The sequence below is a fragment of the Hyperolius riggenbachi genome, chromosome 2 (assembly GCF_040937935.1).
Source record: "Hyperolius riggenbachi isolate aHypRig1 chromosome 2, aHypRig1.pri, whole genome shotgun sequence".
In the NCBI taxonomy this organism is placed as follows: domain Eukaryota; kingdom Metazoa; phylum Chordata; class Amphibia; order Anura; family Hyperoliidae; genus Hyperolius; species Hyperolius riggenbachi.
Genome location: NC_090647.1, coordinates 395,611,194 through 395,632,421, shown reverse-complemented (window position 1 = coordinate 395,632,421; position 21,228 = coordinate 395,611,194). Strand labels below are relative to the sequence as shown.

The window sequence follows — 21,228 nt, the reverse complement described above, 5'->3', positions numbered from 1 at the left end:
CAATTGGTCAGTGATTGGCCAATCTTAATTGAAAGTGTGTACTGGACTTAAAAAAAGAATGACACTTTGGGGAGAAAATTGGCCTTGAAAAAGCTGTTGGTGCTACTTGTGGTTATCAGTGTGCGGTATGCCCAAGAAGCTATCTGATGATGTATGTAGGGAATCATTTTAACCGTGACAAGCGAGAGAATATAATTTGGGTTGTAGTATTGTTGAAGTCTATGTCATGTGATTTTTTTTTCTCGCCAAACTAAAGAAAACTGTAAAAAAATGCTATTTTCAAACTTCTGGTACAATTTCAGCAAAAAGGCATGAATCCAAATGTTACAAAATATGTTTATCTGAGTAGGCCTAGGTCTCTAGTTTTCAGAATGGTTTGGTTTATGACCTGTACTGAATGTTCTGAGACACCAGGGGCTTTGCCAAGAAAGGATGACTGTATTACTTTTGTTGCAAAAAATGGCCTTGAAAAAATCCAATGGTGCTACTTGTGGTTATCAGTGTGCGGTGTGCCCAAGAAGCTATCTGATGATGTATATAGGGTATCATTTTAACCGTGACAAGCGAGAGAATATAATTTGGGATATTTGACAACTGAAACCTATGTCATGTGAATTTTCTTTAGCAAGAAACTAAATGAAAAGCAATAAAATTGTTATTTTCATATACTCGTCACCAAAATAAAACACTTGTAAAAAAAACCCACAAGTGACATAATTGAAAATACAATACGTAAATAGCTATCTTAGTCACTCAGCTTTTTAAATATGTATGTCATGATGGTATATTACTATTACTTTTACAGATAAGGGCTTTTAATTACTGATAGAGTACAATGAAAAAACAGAAAACAGAAAACTGAAAAAATGTACCTTTATTTCCAAATAATATATTGTCGCCTTACATTGTACTAGGAACATTATTTAAATGTTGTGATAACCGGGACTACAGTGGTTGGAAATACTGTATAGAAATAGTGTATTTTTTCATTTTTTTCTCTTTTTTCTCTTTAAAATGCATAGAGAATAACATTATTACTAAAATAAAATATCACCCTTGAAAAGCCTAATTTGTGGCGAAAAAAACAAGCTATAGGTCATTCACATGTGATGAGTAGCAATAAAGTTATCAGTGAATGAATGGGAGGAGCGCTGAAATGTAAAAGTTGTTTTGGTTTTAAAGGGAAGGTTCAGGGACTAGCTAAAAAAAATAAAAATCCATTTCCACTTACCTGGGGCTTCCTCCAGCCCGTGGCAGGCAGGAGGTGCCCTCGGCGCCGCTCCGCAGGCTCCCGGTGGTCTCCGGTGGCCGACCCGACCTGGCCAGGTCGGGCCTCTTCTGCGCTCCATGGTGCGTTCCACGCCGGCGCGCTGACGTCATCGGACGTCCTCCGGGCTGTACTGCGCAGGCTCAGTAGTTCTGAGTTGCCCTCCACACCCGCAGCTGCTGAAATACTTAGTAAATGCAGTCGGCTGTGCAGAGCGCGGCTAGAAAGCGGACATCTCTCAAGCGAGCCAGCCACTCCCTGCACCCTACTGTCCACTAATTTTTGTGTTCTTTATTATTTTACTGTATCTGACATTTCTATTCAGCTCATTAGCTAGTGATCAACTTCAGTTAGTTGCAGTCACTGCCACTGTTCAGTCACTAAGTTGAGTCAGTGACATTGTACTATACTGTTAGTGCAGGCAGACTGCTGTCCACTAATTTTTGTGGTCTTTATTATTTTACTGTATCTGACACTTGTATTTAGCTCATAGCCAGTGATCAACTTCAGTTAGTTGCATTCACTGCCATTGTTCAGTCACTTAGTTTAGTTAGTGACATTGCACTGTACTGTTAGTGCAGGCAGTAGGGCTGATCGGAACAGCTGAATTCCGATTTTTCCGAAATTTGGTATACCGTAGGCGAAACCGAATTTCGTACTCCGAATTTTCGTGTTCCGAATGCATTTCTATTGAATTGAATGGGGCCAACTTCCGCTGTCAATTGTGAAGCCCCCTTACATGCTATCATCACCAAATTTGGCATGTATGTTAAGCAGATGAGTAGGAACATGGTAAAAAAAATTGTGAAAAGATCTTATAGTTTTTGAAAAAAATCAATTTTAAAGTTTCATAGAAAAAATGTTTTTTAAACTGTGTAAAATGACACTTGCTGCAGAACAGGGCACTGCATTCCAAGTTCTGTATACACATTGTATACATTTCATGAAAACAGACAGCGTGGGGTCCCACCTCTTGAGCCTCCTTAACCCCTTGTCCCCCATGCAGGCTGGGATAGCCAGAATGCGGAGCCCGGACCTGAGCTATACCAGTCCGCATGGTCCATGGTATCGGGGGGCTCTGGGGTCCATGGTATCGGGGGGCGACCAAGCCTTCCCCTTTCCCCGGAGCCCTTGTCCAATCCATGGACAAGGGGCTCTTCCCCACCTCCGGTGCCCCAGGAGGAGGTGGGGGCCATCAACGTCCTGGGGGGGGGGGTTCATGGTGCCATCCGGGGGTCCCCTTTAACAAGCGGATCCCTGGAGGCCCGCCCCCTCCCCAGTTGAAATGGGTATAGGGGTACTAAAGTACCCCTTACCCATTTCTGCAAAGAGTTAAAAAAAGAAATAAAAACACGACAACGAAAAAAGTCCTTTATTGTTCTAAATTAACCAGGGATACTTACCTTGCGATAATCCCACGCCAGTATCCTCAGGAGTGGTCCCATGCCAGTATCCTCTTTGGAGGTCCCGCACACCCACCGATCCTGCCGCACTCCCGAGACTGAATGGCTGTAGACAGCCTCTGCATCTGTATTACATAAGCTAGATACACGAAAATTGTCTTCTGAAAAATTTTCGCCAAACAGTGCCACAAACAAAATGGTTTCTGGGGATTCCCCGTTCCCCAGAGGCCACCTCAGAGTGCTAGAATGAGCGTTATTTCACATAAATGAGAAAAATGGCTTGTTTCACCACTCTAGTGTGGTCTCCAGCAATTGAGGATTTCCCAGTGGCCATTTTGTTTGCATCACTGTTTGACGAAATTTCTTGTTTCTAAGGCAACATTTTCGTGTTCCCAGCCTCTGCTGTACAGATGCAGAGGCCGACTGTGACCATTCAGTGGCGGGAGTTCGTCGGTGTGGGAGGGTGGTGGTATGTGGAGGATACTGGCGTGGGACCACTCCTGAGGATATTGGCGTGGGATTATCACAAGTAATCTAGAACAATAAAGGACTTTTTTCGTTGTCGTGTTTTTATTTCTTTTTTCAACTCTTTGTGGAAATGGGTAAGGGGTACTGTGTACTCCTATACTCATTTTTCCTGGGGAGGGGGCAGGCCTCCAGGGATCTGCTTGTTAAAGGGGACCCCTGGATGGCACCATGAACCCCCCCAGGACGTTAGCGGCCCCCACCTCCTCCTGGGGCACCGGAGGTGGGGAAGAGCCCCTTGTCCATACCATGGACCATGCGGGCTGGTATAGCTCAGGGTGCGAAGCCCCCACGTGGCCGGGACTTCGCATTCTGGCTATCTCAGCCTGCATGGGGGACAAGGGGTTAAGGAGGCTCAAGAGGGGGGACCCCATGCTGTTTTCATGAAATGTATACATTATGTATACAGAACTCGGAATGCAGTGCCCTGTTCGGCAGCAAGTGTCATTTTACACAGTTTAAAAACCATTTTTCCTATTAAACTTTAAAATCGATTTTTTCAAAAACTATAAGGTCTTTCTACAATTTTTTTTTACCATGTTCCTACTCATTTGCTTAACATACATGCCAAATTTGGTGTTGATAGCACGTACAGCGGCTTCACAATTAACCACGGAATTTAGCACTGTTCAGTGTAAAAGCGAATACGGTACTCGGAATTGCCGAATTTTCGAGTGGTTACTCGGAACTGCCAAATTCAGATGGCAAACTCGAAATTCGGAATCCGAGAGCTCAGCCCTGGCAGGCAGATCGCTGTCCACTAATTTTTGTGCTCTTTATTATTTTACTGTATATTACTTGTATTCAGCTCATTAGCCAGTGATCAACTTCAGTTAGTTGCAGTCACTGCCACTGGTCATTCACTAAGTTTAGTCAGTGACATTGTACTGTGCTAGTAGCATGCAGCCAGTTACTTTGATGTGCGCATAGTGCAGTCAGACTGTGGCGCTGTGCAGTGATTTTTGTGTTTTATTACTGTATTTGGGATTTGCGTCGTCTGCGCATTTGTTTTTTTTGTTGTTTTTTTTGTTGTTGTTCTTTTCTAAAAAATCGATAAAAGCCGCGTTATATTCCATCTGTCCCCAGGTCTACACACGTATTGACTGTAAAAAGCAGCACACTTTCTCCAGCTTGAAATCTTGTGCATAGAATACAACATGTCTGGCAGGGGTCGTGGGTGTGGCAGGAGAGGGAGTGCCATTGCCTCCGCTAGTTCTGGGACTGGTCCACGGCCAGGGAGAGGGCACTCAGCTGTAATGGGTGCAGCAGAGAGGCATCTATCCACAGCACAGCCTGGCCGAGTCAGCCAACACCGATGTCACCCATTTTCAGCACCTTGGCTTGACGCTGTGTGGTCGTTCAGGAGCTTGACTCACTTTGATGGTCATGATGACAGAGGAGCAGCCCATCATGAGTTTCTCACAGACCTCCGCTGTGAGCAGCACTCCCAGCAGCAGTAGCAGCCAACACCCCACGCAAGTTGTGACATCCCCCCCAGCAGCCAGTGGTCAGCAGCCCTCCCCGGACGAGAGCGTTGTGTCCCTCAGTCCAGCTTCTGGGTGAGTATTGATGGCTGCCGTTGAGGAGATGATGGGGCCTGATGTGGAGGAGGAGGTTGGGCTCGGGCCAGCATCCCAAGTTTATTTTGAGGACGATGAGGGGTCTGTGTCTGGGGATGTTGGGGTGGCAGAGGTGGTGGGGGGGGGGGGGGTCTGGAGAAGAGTTCTATTATGATGAAGGTGATGATGATGATGATCGGGACCGGCGTCTGTATGTGCCTCAGGCCCCGAAAAACATGTTGTATGTTGTGTTTAGGAACTAAAGTCAGAGCCCTTATTACCAGGGTCCACGGATACTTACAATTTTTGGGCACAATTCTCATGCTGTTGTGCCACCAATGAAGGGCCATGCCTTTCTGTGCTGCTGCTCCTCCTCCTCCTGCTGCTGATGTTGGAATTTAACTTCAGAAGTCTGTGTTCCCACTGCCAAGGTCCATGGATACTTACAATTTTAGGCACAATTCACGTGCTGTGGTGCTACCAATTACTGCTTAGTCCTCCTGCTGCCGCCTCTCATGTCATATTTGGCGTCGCTCACTCATCCTCCTCCAGTGGTACCACCACCGCCAGGTGCTATTGGGACTCGCCATCACCTCTGCGATTGCTTAAAGTGTATTTCCCTGTTTAAAACCAATTATTGCCAATTAATAGCCATATTTAAAGTGTTAATTTAACTTTAAAATCCATTTTTTCAAAAACTAAAAGTTTTTTGGTTCTTTTTTGTTTAAGTTGTAGCCTCTTATCACCTTTATACTCCATGCAATTTGGGGGATTGTAGCTTGTATGGGGGCTTTAATAATAGCTCGAGTCCGGCTCAAATCTGGAAATCCATCACGCCGTTTCCGGATTTTTTTTCAATCATGGACGAATAGTCGAATCCGTGATTGGGGGCTATCCGAGCACCACTGTAACACACTAGTACTTTGGTCAGAGAGCTTTAGTCAACCAATTTAAGAGCTAAAGGTGAACATAAGAATAGGAGAAGGAAGAAGGGAATTAGAAAAGGAAGGAGAGACAAAGAAACTTAATGAAGTTTTAACACTAAGAATTGTTCGCCTGCCTAAATTTAAATATATTTCCCTCCTATAGCCCTATTCCTAATTTACTCTGCCATCTTTCTTGCCATAATTTGGGCTCCGGAAATTGGCGGCGCACGAATTACACCGCTGTTATCATAATTGGGGCTCTGGTTATTGCCATAGCCCAAATTACACAGTGAGTGCTTCTATAGCCATAATTCACATTATGGCCTATGGCGGCGCCCAAATTACAGTCCCGCATGGTGCCCAAATGACCTGTTTTGGGGCCAAAAAACACTTATCAACAACAACAAACACTTATATCGCGCTTTTCTCCTGGCAGACTCAAAGCGCCAGAGCTGCAGCCACTAGGACGCGCTCTATAGGCAGTAGCAGTGTTAGGGAGACTTACCTGAGGTCTCCTGCTGAATAGGTGCTGGCTTACTGAACAGGCAGAGCCAAGATTCGAACCCTGGTCTCCTGTGTCAGGGGCAGAGCCCTTAACCATTACACTATCCAGCCACAGCCAGATTATCAACTACCAATTAAAGGCTCTTTTCCACTACCCTGCGTTTTGTGATCGAATTTTGATTGCTAACGGATCGCAAGACGCAGGGTTAGGTAAAACTAATGGAAACGGCAGCGGCCATTTCCATTAGTATGATCCTATTGCGCTGCAATTTTGGCCCTAGAGCAATCCTCATCCTGCCATACTGAGTATAGTAGCTCAATCGCAATTACAATTGCATTAGTAGATATTGGATTGAAACGCAATTGTGATCTCCATCGTGTTTCATAGCGGAAAAGAGCCCTAAATTCGTTTAGCGGCACCCTGCACTAGAAGGGTGGGCTGAAGGAGGATCTGGATGCCTCTAGACTATACAGAAAGGAGCCCTGTATGGTCTAATCTGCTCTGCCATAGTCATAGTCTTCCATAGCTGCACAGCCAATCACTTGGTTATATTAATGATAGGTTAAACCCAAATTAACTGCAACATGATTAACCACTTCCAGATTTGAGAGATTCCTATTTCATGATGATTTATGATATTCAAACTTTAATTATGAAGTTATCATATATAGTTGTTGAATAAAAGAAGAATACAAAGAAATAAAAAAAGGATATGTTATGTGGAAAGAGGGAGTCTTTAATATTACGCCATGAATTCCAGGTTGATTGTTGCTTTAATGCAAAAAAGCATAATTCTTTGCTTTATAGTTTGATGCTAATAAATGCATAGGATTAAGGAGTTAATTTTTAGCTATTTAAAAGCTATATGATATTAATTATTAGTAATATTTATTTTTTTTCACTCTTCAGATTCGTGCTGATGGACCTCCATTTGGTGGTGTTCAGTATGAAGTGGTGGCTGTGATGAGAGATGGAAGTTCAATTCTAAGGGACATGGCTTTTTCCACAGACTATAGATACCTTTATGTCATGTCAGAAAGGCAGGTAAGGAAATAAGCTGACATAAATATCTGTTCATTTCAAAATGCATTTATGCTTTTCTGCTCACAATTTTGAGAAATATCTGAAAGGTACTGAGTGTCTTTTGTAATAACGTCATTGCAATATTGTGGTTGGTTATAACAGTGACAGAGAAATTAATTCCAAGTTTTCTTTTAAACATAATGTTAATGTCCACACACTCTGCATCAGTTAAATGTTCTATGCCGAAAAACAGAATTTGCTGTACAAAAAAAAAAAATGGCTTGCCCTCGTTCACCTACTATTCCATCTAGAACATCTATAATCCTGTAATAATTCTTTATAATTCATCAAATGTTGGATACAACATTTCAACATTAAGGAAACTCCAGTATCATCTAATATATATATTTATCATGCATACCTTGTATGTTTCCATAAAACCTCCTAGGAAGCAGGCTAGACATGCAGTATTGGCATTAGGCACAGAGCCGGATTAAGGCTAAATGGGGCCCTAAGCAAAGTAACTGATTCGCCCCCCCCCCCCCCATCATGTCGTAATAGAATCAGAAGATGCAGCTGCACAGCAACATGCCGCACACACCGGGGCAGCCGAGCTACTAGATGCTATGGGCAACAGCCTGCTTTCCTCTGTGGGTGCACAATGCAGGGAATAGCAGCGGCAAAATGCAGAGTGAGAGATGAATGGCTGGAACATTTGCACTCAGGGGCTGGGGCACCCCTGTGAAGAGGACGCCAGATATCACAGCAGCACCACTTTTCCCCTGCATCTCCAGCCTGGCAATAGCAGAAAGCTCTGGACACCGCCAAACCGGAACCCATTCCCCAGACAGAATTACATAACCACCACCGAACAACCGATTTTCTCCCAAACTAGACAGCCACCATGCAGCTTCCATCCCAGTGAATACGATAGTCCAGCAGAGAAGGCAGCCGCAGCGGGGGTGAATGACAGCACCAGATGACTCACATTTACCTATTGCGATCCAAGCAATAGAGGTCCCGTTATCCAAGGCCCATCTGTCTCTTCTAGAGTGCTGCCACTCTGTTACTACTACTATTACTACTTCCTACTTCCTGTCTGATCTGAGAATCAGGAAGTTCAGAGTGAGCGGCTGCACTGTAGAAGAGACAGATGGGTTTCAGATGACGGGATCTCTATCGCTTGGATCATGCATAGGTGAGTGAGCGTTTGCCATCTGCTGCTATCATTCTTGCTGCAGCTGTGGTTCTCTGTGGGAAGGGAGGGAGGAGTGGGCAGCGGCAGACCGCACAGTAGCAGGAGGGGGACCTAGGAGGAGAGCCTGGCTCTGAAGACAATCAGCAGTGCACGGCATCATTTGACAAGACAAATAACATTTATATTGCGCTTTTCTCTTGGCGGACTCAAAGCGCCAGAGCTGCAGCCACTAGGACGCGCCCTATAGGCAGTAGCAGCGTTAGGGAGACTTGCCTAAGGTCTCCTACTGAATAGGTGCTGGCTTACTGAACAGGCAGAGCCGAGATTCGAACCCTGGTCTCCTGTGTCAGAGGCAGAGCCCTTAAAGGGACTCCAAGCAGTGCCTGTGGGTATGCCTTTAAACATACCCACAACTAATTAATTACATCCTCACACCTACCAGCATGATGTTTGTAATTATATCCCCCTGGGTTCCTTATATTTCATTGCATTGTGCTGAATCGAGCTGCCGACTTTGGAGAAAAGTCGTCCTGTGTAATACAATGTAACTATGGAAAAATGCATATCATTTTGAAGCTCTCTTTCTCCTCTTTCCAATGATAAACTGACACCCTACGCCTTTTAGTTTTCGCTATTTTCGCAATCGAAATTGCAGTGGCCGCGATTTCGATCACGAAAATAGCGAAAACTAAAAGGCATAGGGCGGCGGTTTATATATCATTGGAAAGAGGAGAAAGAGAGCTTTAAAATGATATGCATCTTTCCATAGTTACTGCACTGCTCAGAGTCCCTTTAACCACTATACCATCCAGCCACCGCTGTCAGGATGGCGAGGGCTGGTTTATGTGCTGATGGGGCCCCTTTGACTCTGAAGCGACTGCTTTTGTTGCCTGGTCGGTAATCCGGCCCTGATTAGGCATATTGTAAAGATTGCGTTTATTGAAACATCCAGGTGTGCAACTTCTATTTCACATTATGTTCTCTGTGGGTGGGGTGGGGAGTGCTAAAAATAAGTATGCAGTAAAATATCACTTGTGAGATGTCATTAAGTAAACAGACACCTGCTTTTTTTCATTGCCTGACTCCAAACACACATAACTTCATATATCTCTGTAATTTTGCAGTTTAATAGCTTGTTTGTGTCTGTGCAGAAGCTTCTTGATAAGCTGGTGTTAAATAAATAGCTTATAACGCTCATAGCCAGAGGTCCAGGCATTGACTACTTCCTGCATTATAGACTATCACTGCTATGGGCTGAAATCATAAAAAGATAATTTTAATCTGTGCTCTTCTTCTTGTGTGCTACACAGTGTGAGGGCTGGAACCCACAAGAGCGTTTTTTTTGAGCATTTTGGCAGCGCTGCGATTGCCAAAACGCTCAGCTGATGTTAATGGATGGGGCAACTTCCACAGGAGCGTTTGCGTTTCCCAGAAACGCAAACGCAGGACCTGCAGCATTTTGGGAGCGTTAGCGCTTCAATGTAAAGTATTGAAACGCTAGCAGAAACGCTCAGCAAAACCTAAACTGAGCGGTTTTGCTAGCGTTTTGCGGTTCAGCACACTGTAACAAAATTAAAAATAATTCACAGGACCAATCAGGATAAAAACGCGAAACGCAAAACGCTACACAACCGCTGAGGAAAAAAATACACTGTTGCAAAACGCGACTGAAAACTCGCATGAATCCGCTTGCAAACCGCTCATGCAAAACGCTAGCGGTTGCGTTTTGCGTTTGCGGATTTCAGTGGGTTCCAGGCCTGAATGATGCTATCAAAGCAGAAACAGCAGTCAACACCAACAGACCCTGAACATAACTGTTTAGATTCTAGTGATTTCGTTTTTTTTATCTACATTTTAGTGAGAAGTCCTGCATGTTAGAGTGAGAGAAGATGACCAAAATGGAGTATAGGAGGGTTTCGTGTGAGAAGAAAAGATTGCAGGATAGTATATGAAACTTAAGCCCATATGCAATTCACTTTTCTCCTGAGTTTAGACTTAGGTTACATTTTCACAGCTTGTCATAAAATGCCATTTAAGCCATCACCAAACAAGAAAATAATCAAAATAAAATTGATAGTACTTTTTCATCAACCTTTGGGTACTTTTGCAATTGTAAAATGCAGAACATTTAGTTTAAAGAGAAGATGAAAATTATCTCCTAGGAGATAACTCAGGTGGAAAAGTTAATTGCATATGGGCCCTAGTGAGAAAACACATGGGCCCATATGCAATTCACTTTTTCACCTGAGTTTTCTCCTAGGTGATAATTTTAAACTTGTCAATAAAATGCCTTTTAAGCCACCAGCAAGCAAACTACTACTCAAAATAATTTTGATAGTACTTTTCACCTATCTTTTGGTACTTTTTTTAGTTGAAAAGTGCTGGAAAGTTATTTCAAATCGAAGATGAAAAATTATCTCCTAGGAGAAAACTCAGGTGAAAAATTGAATTGCATATGGCCCATGGGGAGGACAACTTATGGAGTGATTTTTAAGAGAGGTTTAGGAGTCTGAACCAGATCCTTCCAATAGAGAGACTGGCAAAGAGGAACAACACCAAGCAGCAGAAGGAAATGCAGATGAGATGAGTTTCAGAGTTCAGTACAGATTGAAGAGGTGCCAGTCTGTGTTTTGGTGGGCTGCTGTTTAAAGTGCTGCTGTATCCTGCTCTAACTGCCTGTGGTGTTACCTGCCTGCCTTTTGTGGAATTCCACTATTCATCAGCAGGTTTCTTTTAGCAGTTCTATGTATTGCCTGAGGATGTTGTTGTTTATCTGGAATTGTAAGCTTTCAAGTCCCACTTTGCAGTTCAGTTATCTGGAATGCTTGACCACATCCTATTTGACCTTGACATGCCCCTGAACTATGCCATAATTTCAGTTAGCTTGTTTTCTGCTGCTGGTGGGTTTCTCTGCCCTTCTCTACATTCTGATGATCTACTATCTGACTTGTTATTGTGATTTGAGTTTGTGCTACCATTGTCTAGTTATTTAGATTCTGTATATAGTGTGCAATTTGTATAAAAGTAGCTAGCTAATCTAGATTTTTTTTCCCTGTTTTTCTTATGAGAAGTTAATGTGCACTTTTATGAATGTGGCATATTTTATTGTAGCATAGTTTAATGTGCTGTTATTGTTATGTTATGCAGAAAAGTGTGTGGCAAACACCAATGGTGGACCAGAGAGAAGTTCTGACGTGCTGTAGACTCCAGTCACCTGTGCACCTCAGGTGTCTCCCAGACAATATTCCAACGATTCAGCACCGTCTTCAATAAAAGCTCTTTTATTAGAAATCAATAAAATTCCATAGTATGTAGGCACTCAGCGACAGCTCCGCTGTTTCAGGCTATCTGCCCTTTCTCAAGCTGTGTAGCCAGTCATCAATACACAATCCCCATATATCAACTCCTTATACACTAAACAAAGAGACCAGGTGACCAGCATGTAACCAATCCGGCGTGTGAAGCCACCGGCGGACCTGATAGAGAACCTCAGGCATAATATGCAAAACTTTTATCTGTCTACGCCTCCTCATAGCGTCATCCATGTTTGCCTCCCACTTATGTTCTACCTAGGAACGCTCTCCATCAGCCGTCTGTCTCGCGAGAGCGCGAGCGCGGCCAGCTATCCGATCCTCCCGCCCCTTGGCGTCTATGCATCAAACTACGTGTGGGGCAACATGACGCGTACCGCGTCAAACCAATCACAGCATTGCTTACTCGTAACCTGGCAACAGGACGCCAGATATACGAGAGGAAGTCGCCACCTCACTAAATCAATACATAATACAATTCATATTTATACTTTAATGGGAGGAGAGGAACGGGAGACCAGCCCACACTCACCCAAAACGAGCAGATCAGCGATTCAATAAGGGAAAGGGAGAATTGAAGCCAAAGGCCACCCACGCCAGATAAATGTACATCAGTCACCTGTAAATAAATAAAATACATATACCGTATTTTTCGGACCATAAGACGCACTTTTTCTCCCCCAAAAGTGGGGGGAAAAAGTCAGTGCGTCTTATGGTCCGAATACACAGCCAGGCACCTGGTGCCCCCCACGTAGAAATGCCAGTGGCTGGTTGCTAAAGTGCCGGTAATCCTCACTCGCACCACTGAATCATTAAATCCAAATAAACAGCCCGGCGTCTGCTACATAGAAATCCTGGTGCATCTAAATCACCAGCAATCCATACTTGCACACCTGAACCTGAAAATCCTGATAGACAGCCCGGGGCCTCCCGCTGCTAAAGTATCGGTAATCCAAACCTGCACAAAAGCCCTTACCCAAATAGCGAGACGCTCCGAGTCCTCCTCTTCATGTGTGTTCTTGGTTGCATCGCCGCTAGCCGCCAGCGTGACCCCGGGCAGGACATGTGCACGTGCGCACCGATCGCATCATTGAAGTCGCCGCCAAACTAGGAAGTGCTTGCCAGCCAAGAACCAATCACGCACGGGGGCGCTGCCACAGACAGCCAATGATGCTGCTTACTGCTCCTGATTCCTTTCCTGATAGGAGCCATTGGTCCCGCCCGCGGAACTACCGGCTCCTATCAGGAAAGGAATCAGGAGCAGTAAGCAGCATCATTGGCTGTCTGTGGCAGCGCCCCCGTGCGTGATTGGTTCTTGGCTGGCAAGCACTTCCTAGTTTGGCGGCGACTTCAATGATGCGATCGGTGCGCACGTGCACATGTCCTGCCCGGGGTCACGCTGGCGGCTAGCGGCGATGCAACCAAGAACACACATGAAGAGGAGGACTCGGAGCGTCTCGCTATTTGGGTAAGGGCTTTTGTGCAGGTTTGGATTACCGATACTTTAGCAGCGGGAGGCACCGGGCTGTCTATCAGGATTTTCAGGTTCAGGTGTGCAAGTATGGATTGCTGGTGATTTAGATGCACCAGGATTTCTATGTAGCAGACGCCGGGCTGTTTATTTGGATTCAATGATTCAGTGGTGCAAGGGAAGATTACCTTACCTGGGAGCTGCATGGATTTTCTATGGGCGGGGGGCACCAAACGCCGGGCTATTTATTTGTATATACTGTACCTATTCACTTAGTTGGCATTTGCTGTAAGCATTAGTTTAGCTATGGCCTACAAGAATTTATACTACATTACAGAAAACGTATTAATGAACAAAACAGTTAATTGTATCATCTGAGCCACCGAAATTATTTATTTATATAGCTCTGACATCTGCAGTCCCAGTTTACTTTGAAACTTAGACAATGGGGGCATTGGAGGTTACTCAGCTGGAGGAGCATCAAGGATTGCCTTTTGCTGAGGTGTGCCGAAGACACAGCTTGGTGGCAGATGTTCCACAAGATGCCCCTGCACCATGGACACACCAGGTTTAGAATATATTTTTTTCCCTGTTTTTTGGCCTCTAAACCTAGGTACGTCTTATGGTCCGGAGCGTCTTATGGTCCGAATACACAGGATTAAACAGTAGCACACCTAAACACACGGTAATAGGTCATAATCTTTGTTAAGTCCCCCCCTCCCCAGAGTGCCCAATTTCCTAATCCACATAGCCTCTTTCTTTAAAAGCAGTTTATGTCGATCTCCCCTGCGCATGCACAAAGGTGCATGGTCGATGACCTGCACCCTAAGCTGAGAAACCCCATGTCTACACTCCTTAAAATGACATGCTACAGATTGATCCCTACTATCTCCTCTAATAGTGGATTTGTGTGATGAAATTCTGTCCCTTAGTGGTTGTGTGGTTTTACCCACATATCCCAAGCCACAAGGGCATTTGATTAAGTAAACTACAAAATTAGACTCACAAGTGAAATGGCCTTTAATCTGAAATCTGCGTCCACTAGAAGGGTGAACAAATACATCTCCTTTTGTAACATTATTACACATGTGGCAGTGTAGGCATAGATAGGTCCCATTTCTGCCCACTGCCACCTTCTCTTTATAAGTATGGACAACCTTATCCCTAAGGGTAGGTGGTCTCCGAAAGGACATCAGGGGCGGGTATCTGAACTCCTGTACCTGCGGGAAGGATTCAGACAAAATCCTCCAATGTTTGCGGACAATTTGTCCAACTTGTTGGCTCTGACTGTTATAGGTACTGACAAAAGGTATACTCGTTCGACCGATTTGTTTATGTCCTCTCGTTCCATTCTTATTTAACAGTCTGTCCGGATATCCCCTTGCTTTAAACCTTTCTCTCATCTGTTCAACCCTCTGGTCACAAATAGTCAGATCTGCCACAATTTTCTTTACCCTCTTTATTTGTCCTGAGGGGATGTTGTCTTTCACATGTTGTGGATGGAAACTTCCAAATTCTAAAATTGAATTCCGATCTGTGGGTTTGGTGTACAGGTCAGTGAGCAAACGCTCCCCCGACCTGTACACCATCGTATCCAAAAAAGGGAACCCTATCCACATCTGTATGGGCTGTAAGTATGATTGCAGGACATCGGTCTCTCAGCTCATCAATGAAATTGTCCAGTGTCGAACGTGGCCCCGCCCAAATGCAAAATATGTCGTCTATATAACGAAACCAGCACTTAGCATGCTGATGAAATAATAGAAAGGAACAGAGGCGCCAACAGGATAAAACAATAATTTAAAATATTAAAAATTGCTTGGGAGGCAGTAGTGGGCTTACCTCCTATAAGCAGACACAACAGCTGTGTATTTCAGACAAATAATATGTATTGGTACACTACAAATTGCAATGCGTTTCGCAGGCCTACACCCGCTTCATCAGGCAAAATATGACAGGAGTACACAACAGCGATATGATTACACCTGGCGCCTTAGTCTAAGGCGCCAGGTGTAATCTGAACATATCGCTGTTGTGTACTCCTGTCACATTTTGCCTGATGAAGCGGGTGTAGGCCTGCGAAACGCGTTGCAATTTGGAGTGTACCAATAAATGTTATTTGTCTGAAATACACAGCTGTTGTGTCTGCTTATAGGAGGTAAACCCACTACTGCCTCCCAAGCAATTTTTAATATTTTAAATTATTGTTTTATCCTGTTGGCGCCTCTTTTCCTTTCTACTATACGTCTAATATCCACCCTTGGTGGAGGGGGATACCCCCTTTTTTCCTAAGTCTACAGAGAGCGACTTCTTATTCCTGAGTGAGGACAGGACAATCTCCTCACCTGCCTATACAGTGGTTGCCTGGAGGTAACCCGGGTTTGTGAGTATTATTTTACTCGATTCTAAATTTCCAATTTCCTGAACATACTACACTATACTGGGCTCTCGGTTCTCTCCTTTTCTTACATATGCTGATGAAATAAGGCATTGGTATAAATAAAACTCTACTCATATTGTCCCATAAATAAATTTGCATAGGACGGGGCCACGTTCGATCCCATAGCTGTTCCTCTTACGCTGCGCATAAAACTGCCTGCGTGTCTCGCACAAGCAAGCAGTAGGCAGCTGGAGGGAGGTTTGTGAACTGACAAGCAGGTGCGTGGTAGAAAGGATAAAAGGCGGCTGCCTTGTAGTGTAGTTAAAAGTATTTATTCTAATAAAAAGCAACGCGTTTCCGAGCGCTCAACTCTCTTTCATCAGGCTAAAATATTGGTTACAGAGTAACAGGTTTTAAATACACAATGTCACATGAAACAGGGATTGAATTAGCCAATCCCCCATCAGTATGAAAATGTGTTAATAGACCAAGATGCATAGCAGCTAGATAATGATCACCATAAGTGGGTAATACTCAAAGTGAGAGGGGTATATAATATATGTAGGACTCCATTTAAAAGTGTAAATCTGGGCTTCCAGACTTGCAATGGATTGTGATTTAGCAACTTGCAAACCAACTTCCAGCATTTAGTATAAGCATGGAGTTGTTCTTCCCGCATATGCTGTATGATGCTGGCTATACTTGTCCTAACCTGAGCACAGATTAAACCATGCATGTTAGCACCTTCTAAAGATGAACACACAAGAATCTGGCTCTTCTGATAGAGTGGTACCAAAAGGCACTGATTGCATGTAATAAACAAAGAAGACTGGGTCTATCTTATAAGCAGTGTTTTCAGCTGATGGAGACTAAAAGTGCAGTTGTATTAGTTTACCTGTTATATCACCTTTAAAAAGCAATGGCAAGGTTTCTTAATCAAATGTGGGAGGGTTTGATGGTCCCACTGAATATGTGATGGTTGGGGTTTCTTGTGGACTATTTGTGCATAGGTGGTATATTGGGACTGTTGTGGGTTAATGTACAGAGGAGGTACTGGGGGAGTAGGCAGAAGTGGCTTTCTGGATATTGGTGGGTTGGTTATTGGTTGTGTTTTAGGTATATTATTATTGTTAATGATGGTTGGTAATGGTGGGTCAGAATTTGGATTTTGTGAAGTATAAGATAGGGGGCATTTCCATACTCTTGTAAAGCCATGCTGGTAGTCTTCCTGATCCCGCCTGAATTTGATTAATTTAGAATGGGGCAGTGTCTGGGGCAGTGTAGGCCTGTGGCCTTCCTTCAGGAACATGTTCTCAGTATCTGCTTGTATCATCTGCTTCAAGCAGACACTGAGATGCTTCTGCCTGCATCACAAGAAACTCTATTTTAAAGGTATATTCTGTGAACCAGCCTTTTACCTAAACCTCAGGCAAAATAACTGAGGCCTACTTAAATTATAACAGATCTTAGACCTTTTGACACTATTTTAGCTTTTTGATACATTTTCATGAAATAAACATCCAGATTGTGTTTAATGTCTTTTTCCAAAAGGCTTTCAAGGTTGCCCATTTCACTGATTATGACATTGGCATGTGCCGGATTTGAGTGTGTATCAGTAGTATTGAATGTTGAAATGCCATCAATATCCAAGGATTCTCTAATTTTCTCTCTATTGCAGCCGCATATTCCTTATTTATTCATATAAATATACAAGAGGTGTGTATATATATATATATATATATATATATATATATATATATATATATATATATATAGTGGTGTGAAAAACTATTTGCCCCCTTCCTGATTTCTTATTCTTTTGCATGTTTGTCACACTTAAATGTTTCTGCTCATCAAAACCGTTAACTATTAGTCAAAGATAACCTAATTGAACACAAAATGCAGTTTTAAATGATGGTTTTTATTATTTAGTGAGAAAAAAAACTCCAAATCTACATGGCCCTGTGTGAAAAAGTGATTGCCCCCCCTTGTTAAAAAATAACTTAAAGGTGGTTTATTACACCTGAGTTCAATTTCTGTAGTCACCCCCAGGCCTGATTACTGCCATACCTGTTTCAATCAAGAAATCACTTAAATAGGAGCTATCTGACACAGAGAAGTAGACCAAAAGCACCTCAAAAGCTAGACATCATGCCAAGATCCAAAGAAATTCAGGAACAAATGAGAACAAAAGTATTGTAATTGAAATCTATCAGTCTGGTAAAGGTTATAAAGCCATGTCTAAAGCTTTGGGACTCCAGCGAACCACAGTGAGAGCCATTATCCACAAATGGCAAACACATGGAACAGTGATGAACCTTCCCAGGAGTGGCCAGCCGACCAAAATTACTCCAAGAGCGCAGAGAAAACTCATCCGAGAGGCCACAAAAGACCCCAGGACAACATCTAAAGAACTGCAGGCCTCACTTGCCTCAATTAAGGTCAGTGTTCACGACTCCACCATAAGAAAGAGACTGGGCAAAAACGGCCTGCATGGAAGATATCCAAGGCACAAACAACTTTTAAGCAAAAACAACATTAAGGCTTGTCTCAATTTTTCTAAAAAAACATCTCAATGATTGCCAAGACTTTTGGGAAAATACCTTGTGGACCGACGAGACAAAAGTTGAACTTTTTGGAAGGTGCGTGTCCCGTTACATCTGGCGTAGAAGTAACACAGCATTTCAGCAGAAGAACATCATACCAAAAGTAAAATATGGTGGTGGTAGTGTGATGGTCTGGGGTTGTTTTGCTGCTTCAGGACCTGGAAGCCATGCTGTGATAGATGGAACCATGAATTCTACTGTCTGCCAAAAAATCCTGAAGGAGAATGTCCGGCCATCTGCTCGTCAACTCAAGCTGAAGCGATCTTGGGTGCTGCAGCAGGACAATGACCCAGAACACACCAGCAAATTCACTTCTGAATGGCTAGAGAAAAACAAAATGAAGACTTTGGAGAGGCCTAGTCAAAGTCCTGACCTGAATCCTATTGAAATGTTGTGGCATGACCTTAAAAAGGCGGTTCATGCTAGAAAACCCTCAAATAAAGCTGAATTACAACAATTCTGCAAAGATGAGTGGGCCAAAATTCCTCCAGAGCTCTGTAAAAGACTCGTTGCAAGTTATCGCAAATGCTTGATTGCAGTTATTGCTGCTAAGGGTGGCCCAACCAGTTATTAGGTTCAGGGGGCAATTTCTTTTTCACACAGGGCCATGTAGGTTTTGAGGTTTTTTTCTCACTAAATAATAAAACACATCATTTAAAACTGCATTTTGTGCTCAATTAGGTTATCTTTGACTAATAGTTAACGGTTTTTGATGAGCAGAAACATTTAAGTGTGACAAACATGCAAAAGAATAAGAAATCAGGAAGGGGGCAAATAGTTTTTCACACCACTGTATATATATATACAGTACAGACCAAAAGTTTGGACACACCTCATTCAAAGAGTTTTCTTTATTTTCATGACTATGAACATTGTAGATTCACACTGAAGGCATCCAAACTGTAACGATCGGTGTAGCAACACAGACGTCTGATTATTGTGTGATCTGCAGAATCACCAATAATACAGACTCTATACCTGATTATGTGGTGATCTGCAGTATCACCAATAATGCAAGTATAGAAGGCTGAGATACTGAGGTGAATAGTGTTTGGTGCAACAGTGTGAGAATCCGCTCAGGTTGCCTGCGCAGGCAGGCAGCCTTTTGACCATTGTTTAGGTTTGCATGCTGCAGGACTCTGGAACAGAGACCTGTCTTTCCATTGCAAGTTCTGGTCTGTTCTCTTGCTGGGGAATTTACATACATTCGTTATGCAAATCCCCTACCTGCCTTCTTTGATGACTGGCACTATAAGAGCTTTATGTTTCCCAGAAGGCTTTGCTGGTCATTTCCTTTCCATGGTCTGTTCCTGATGGACACTGCTGGAGTGTCAGCCATTGCTATCTAGTATAGTTAATTCCTGGGGGTTGCTTTAGGCTCCCCTTCTAGCCCAGTCAGGTTGTATTATCTGTATTGCCTGTTCTGTCTTGTCTTGCCTGTTGCCATTGTCCTGTCCCAACGGTGGTCGACAGGAAATGGTTCTGATCTCTGTTCTTGGAGTATAGCTGGTGCAGCGGTTGCTACCAGCTATCTCTTCTGTTCTGTCTCCTGGGATCGCGCTAGCTACTTTTCGCTAGCGCTGGGGATCCTTCTGTTCTGTCTTCTGGGATCGCGCTAGCTACTTTTCGCTAGCGCTGGGGATCCTTCTGTTCTGTCTTCTGGGATCGCGCTAGCCACTTTTCGCTAGCGCTGGGGATCCTTCTGTTCTGCTACTCTGTACCTGGATCGCACTAGCCACTTTTCGCTAGTGCTGTGGATCCTATCTCTCGCGTGTCCCTGTTTTCGTGTGTCTGTCTTGTCTGCTACGCTTGCTGGAGGCTTGGTGAGGTAACCGTTAAGCAAGCGCTCGCGTCCTCTGTTTCTTGTTTGTCTGTTAATGGTTAGTTAGGCGTGCTTGTCTCTATTGTGCTTAACACGTGGAGACCGCGCATAACCGCGTGCACTGTTGCGAATGAGTGCGGTGTTCACGGTTAGCTAGCGTTTGTTATTTTCCGTATCTCCTCATTGTATTATTTGCTGTGCCTTTGCTAACCTCGGATTCTGTCCTGATCTGCCTTGTGTCACGTCTGGCGATCGCACCTCTCGCGATCACGTTCCTATTTCATATCTGCTGTTGTGTGTGCGCGGTCGCGGGGTGGCGACTGGATTGGCGCACACACATACAACCTGTCCCTTTGCTCGTTCTCATTCGCAATCGCCTCTCTTGCGATTGCGTTCTGCGCTTCGTACAATTCCTGTCTGGCATTTGTGGAGGTACAGAGGATTGGTTCCTCTGCACTCCTCAGCGCCATCTGCCGACAGGAATTTCCCTCTACAGGTGCGCAGCACCTTTTGCTGGGTGCCTGCAAATATACGCTCGTGGAGGATTTCTGCCGTGTCAGCGCACGCGTTGTGCGCTGATCACGGAGAAAGTTCCACAATCGTTACAAACAGTAGTATAAACGGATAGATCTCACCAGAGGAGCTGGTGAGTACTATCTGCAACAATAGTGCTAGACCTCACCAGAGATGCTGGTGGGTACTAGCTGAAACAGAAGCTAGATAGTTTAACTAGACCTCACCAGAGGAGCTGGTGGGTACTATTAGTAAAACACAGTGCTAGACCTCACCAGGGAAACTGGTGGGTACTGGAAGCCAAAAGCAAGGAAGTAGGAAGGCGCTGCTCCCCTGACCTGCCCTGCCCTCCCAATTGAATAGCTGCCTAGTTCTCAAGGTGTGGGGTATCCCCTTTGCCCCCTCCAAACAGTAAGAATAAATTAGAAAAAAGAGAACAGCGCTGAAGTCCAAATTACTGTTTGTTTGTATATGTATTTATCCATATATAAAAACTATTAAAAGATAAGATCATAAAAAATAAAAATGATAAAAATTCCTCAGGATTTCTAACAAATGTCCTGTTGAAAAATAAATGATGGTCCAACTAAACGCAAAATGGATGGAATAGCATGCCGCTGCAAGATGCTGTGGTAGCCATGCTGGTTCAGTATGCCTTTAATTTTGAATAAATCCCCAACAGTGTCACCAGCAAAGCACCCCACACCATCACACCTCCT

At 43.8% G+C, this 21,228-nt stretch overlaps 1 protein-coding gene across 14 annotated transcripts in view; it reads left to right on the top strand.

Annotated features, from left to right (window-relative positions):
- Positions 1-21,228, top strand: part of PLXNA2 (plexin A2) — a 3,799,727-nt gene that overhangs the window by 404,315 nt on the left and 3,374,184 nt on the right. For all 14 annotated transcript variants that reach the window (XM_068269767.1, XM_068269773.1, XM_068269774.1 and 11 more), the window contains one exon: positions 7,095-7,229. In XM_068269767.1, the coding sequence (XP_068125868.1) occupies positions 7,095-7,229 (135 nt within the window). The remainder of the gene's footprint in view (positions 1-7,094; positions 7,230-21,228) is intronic.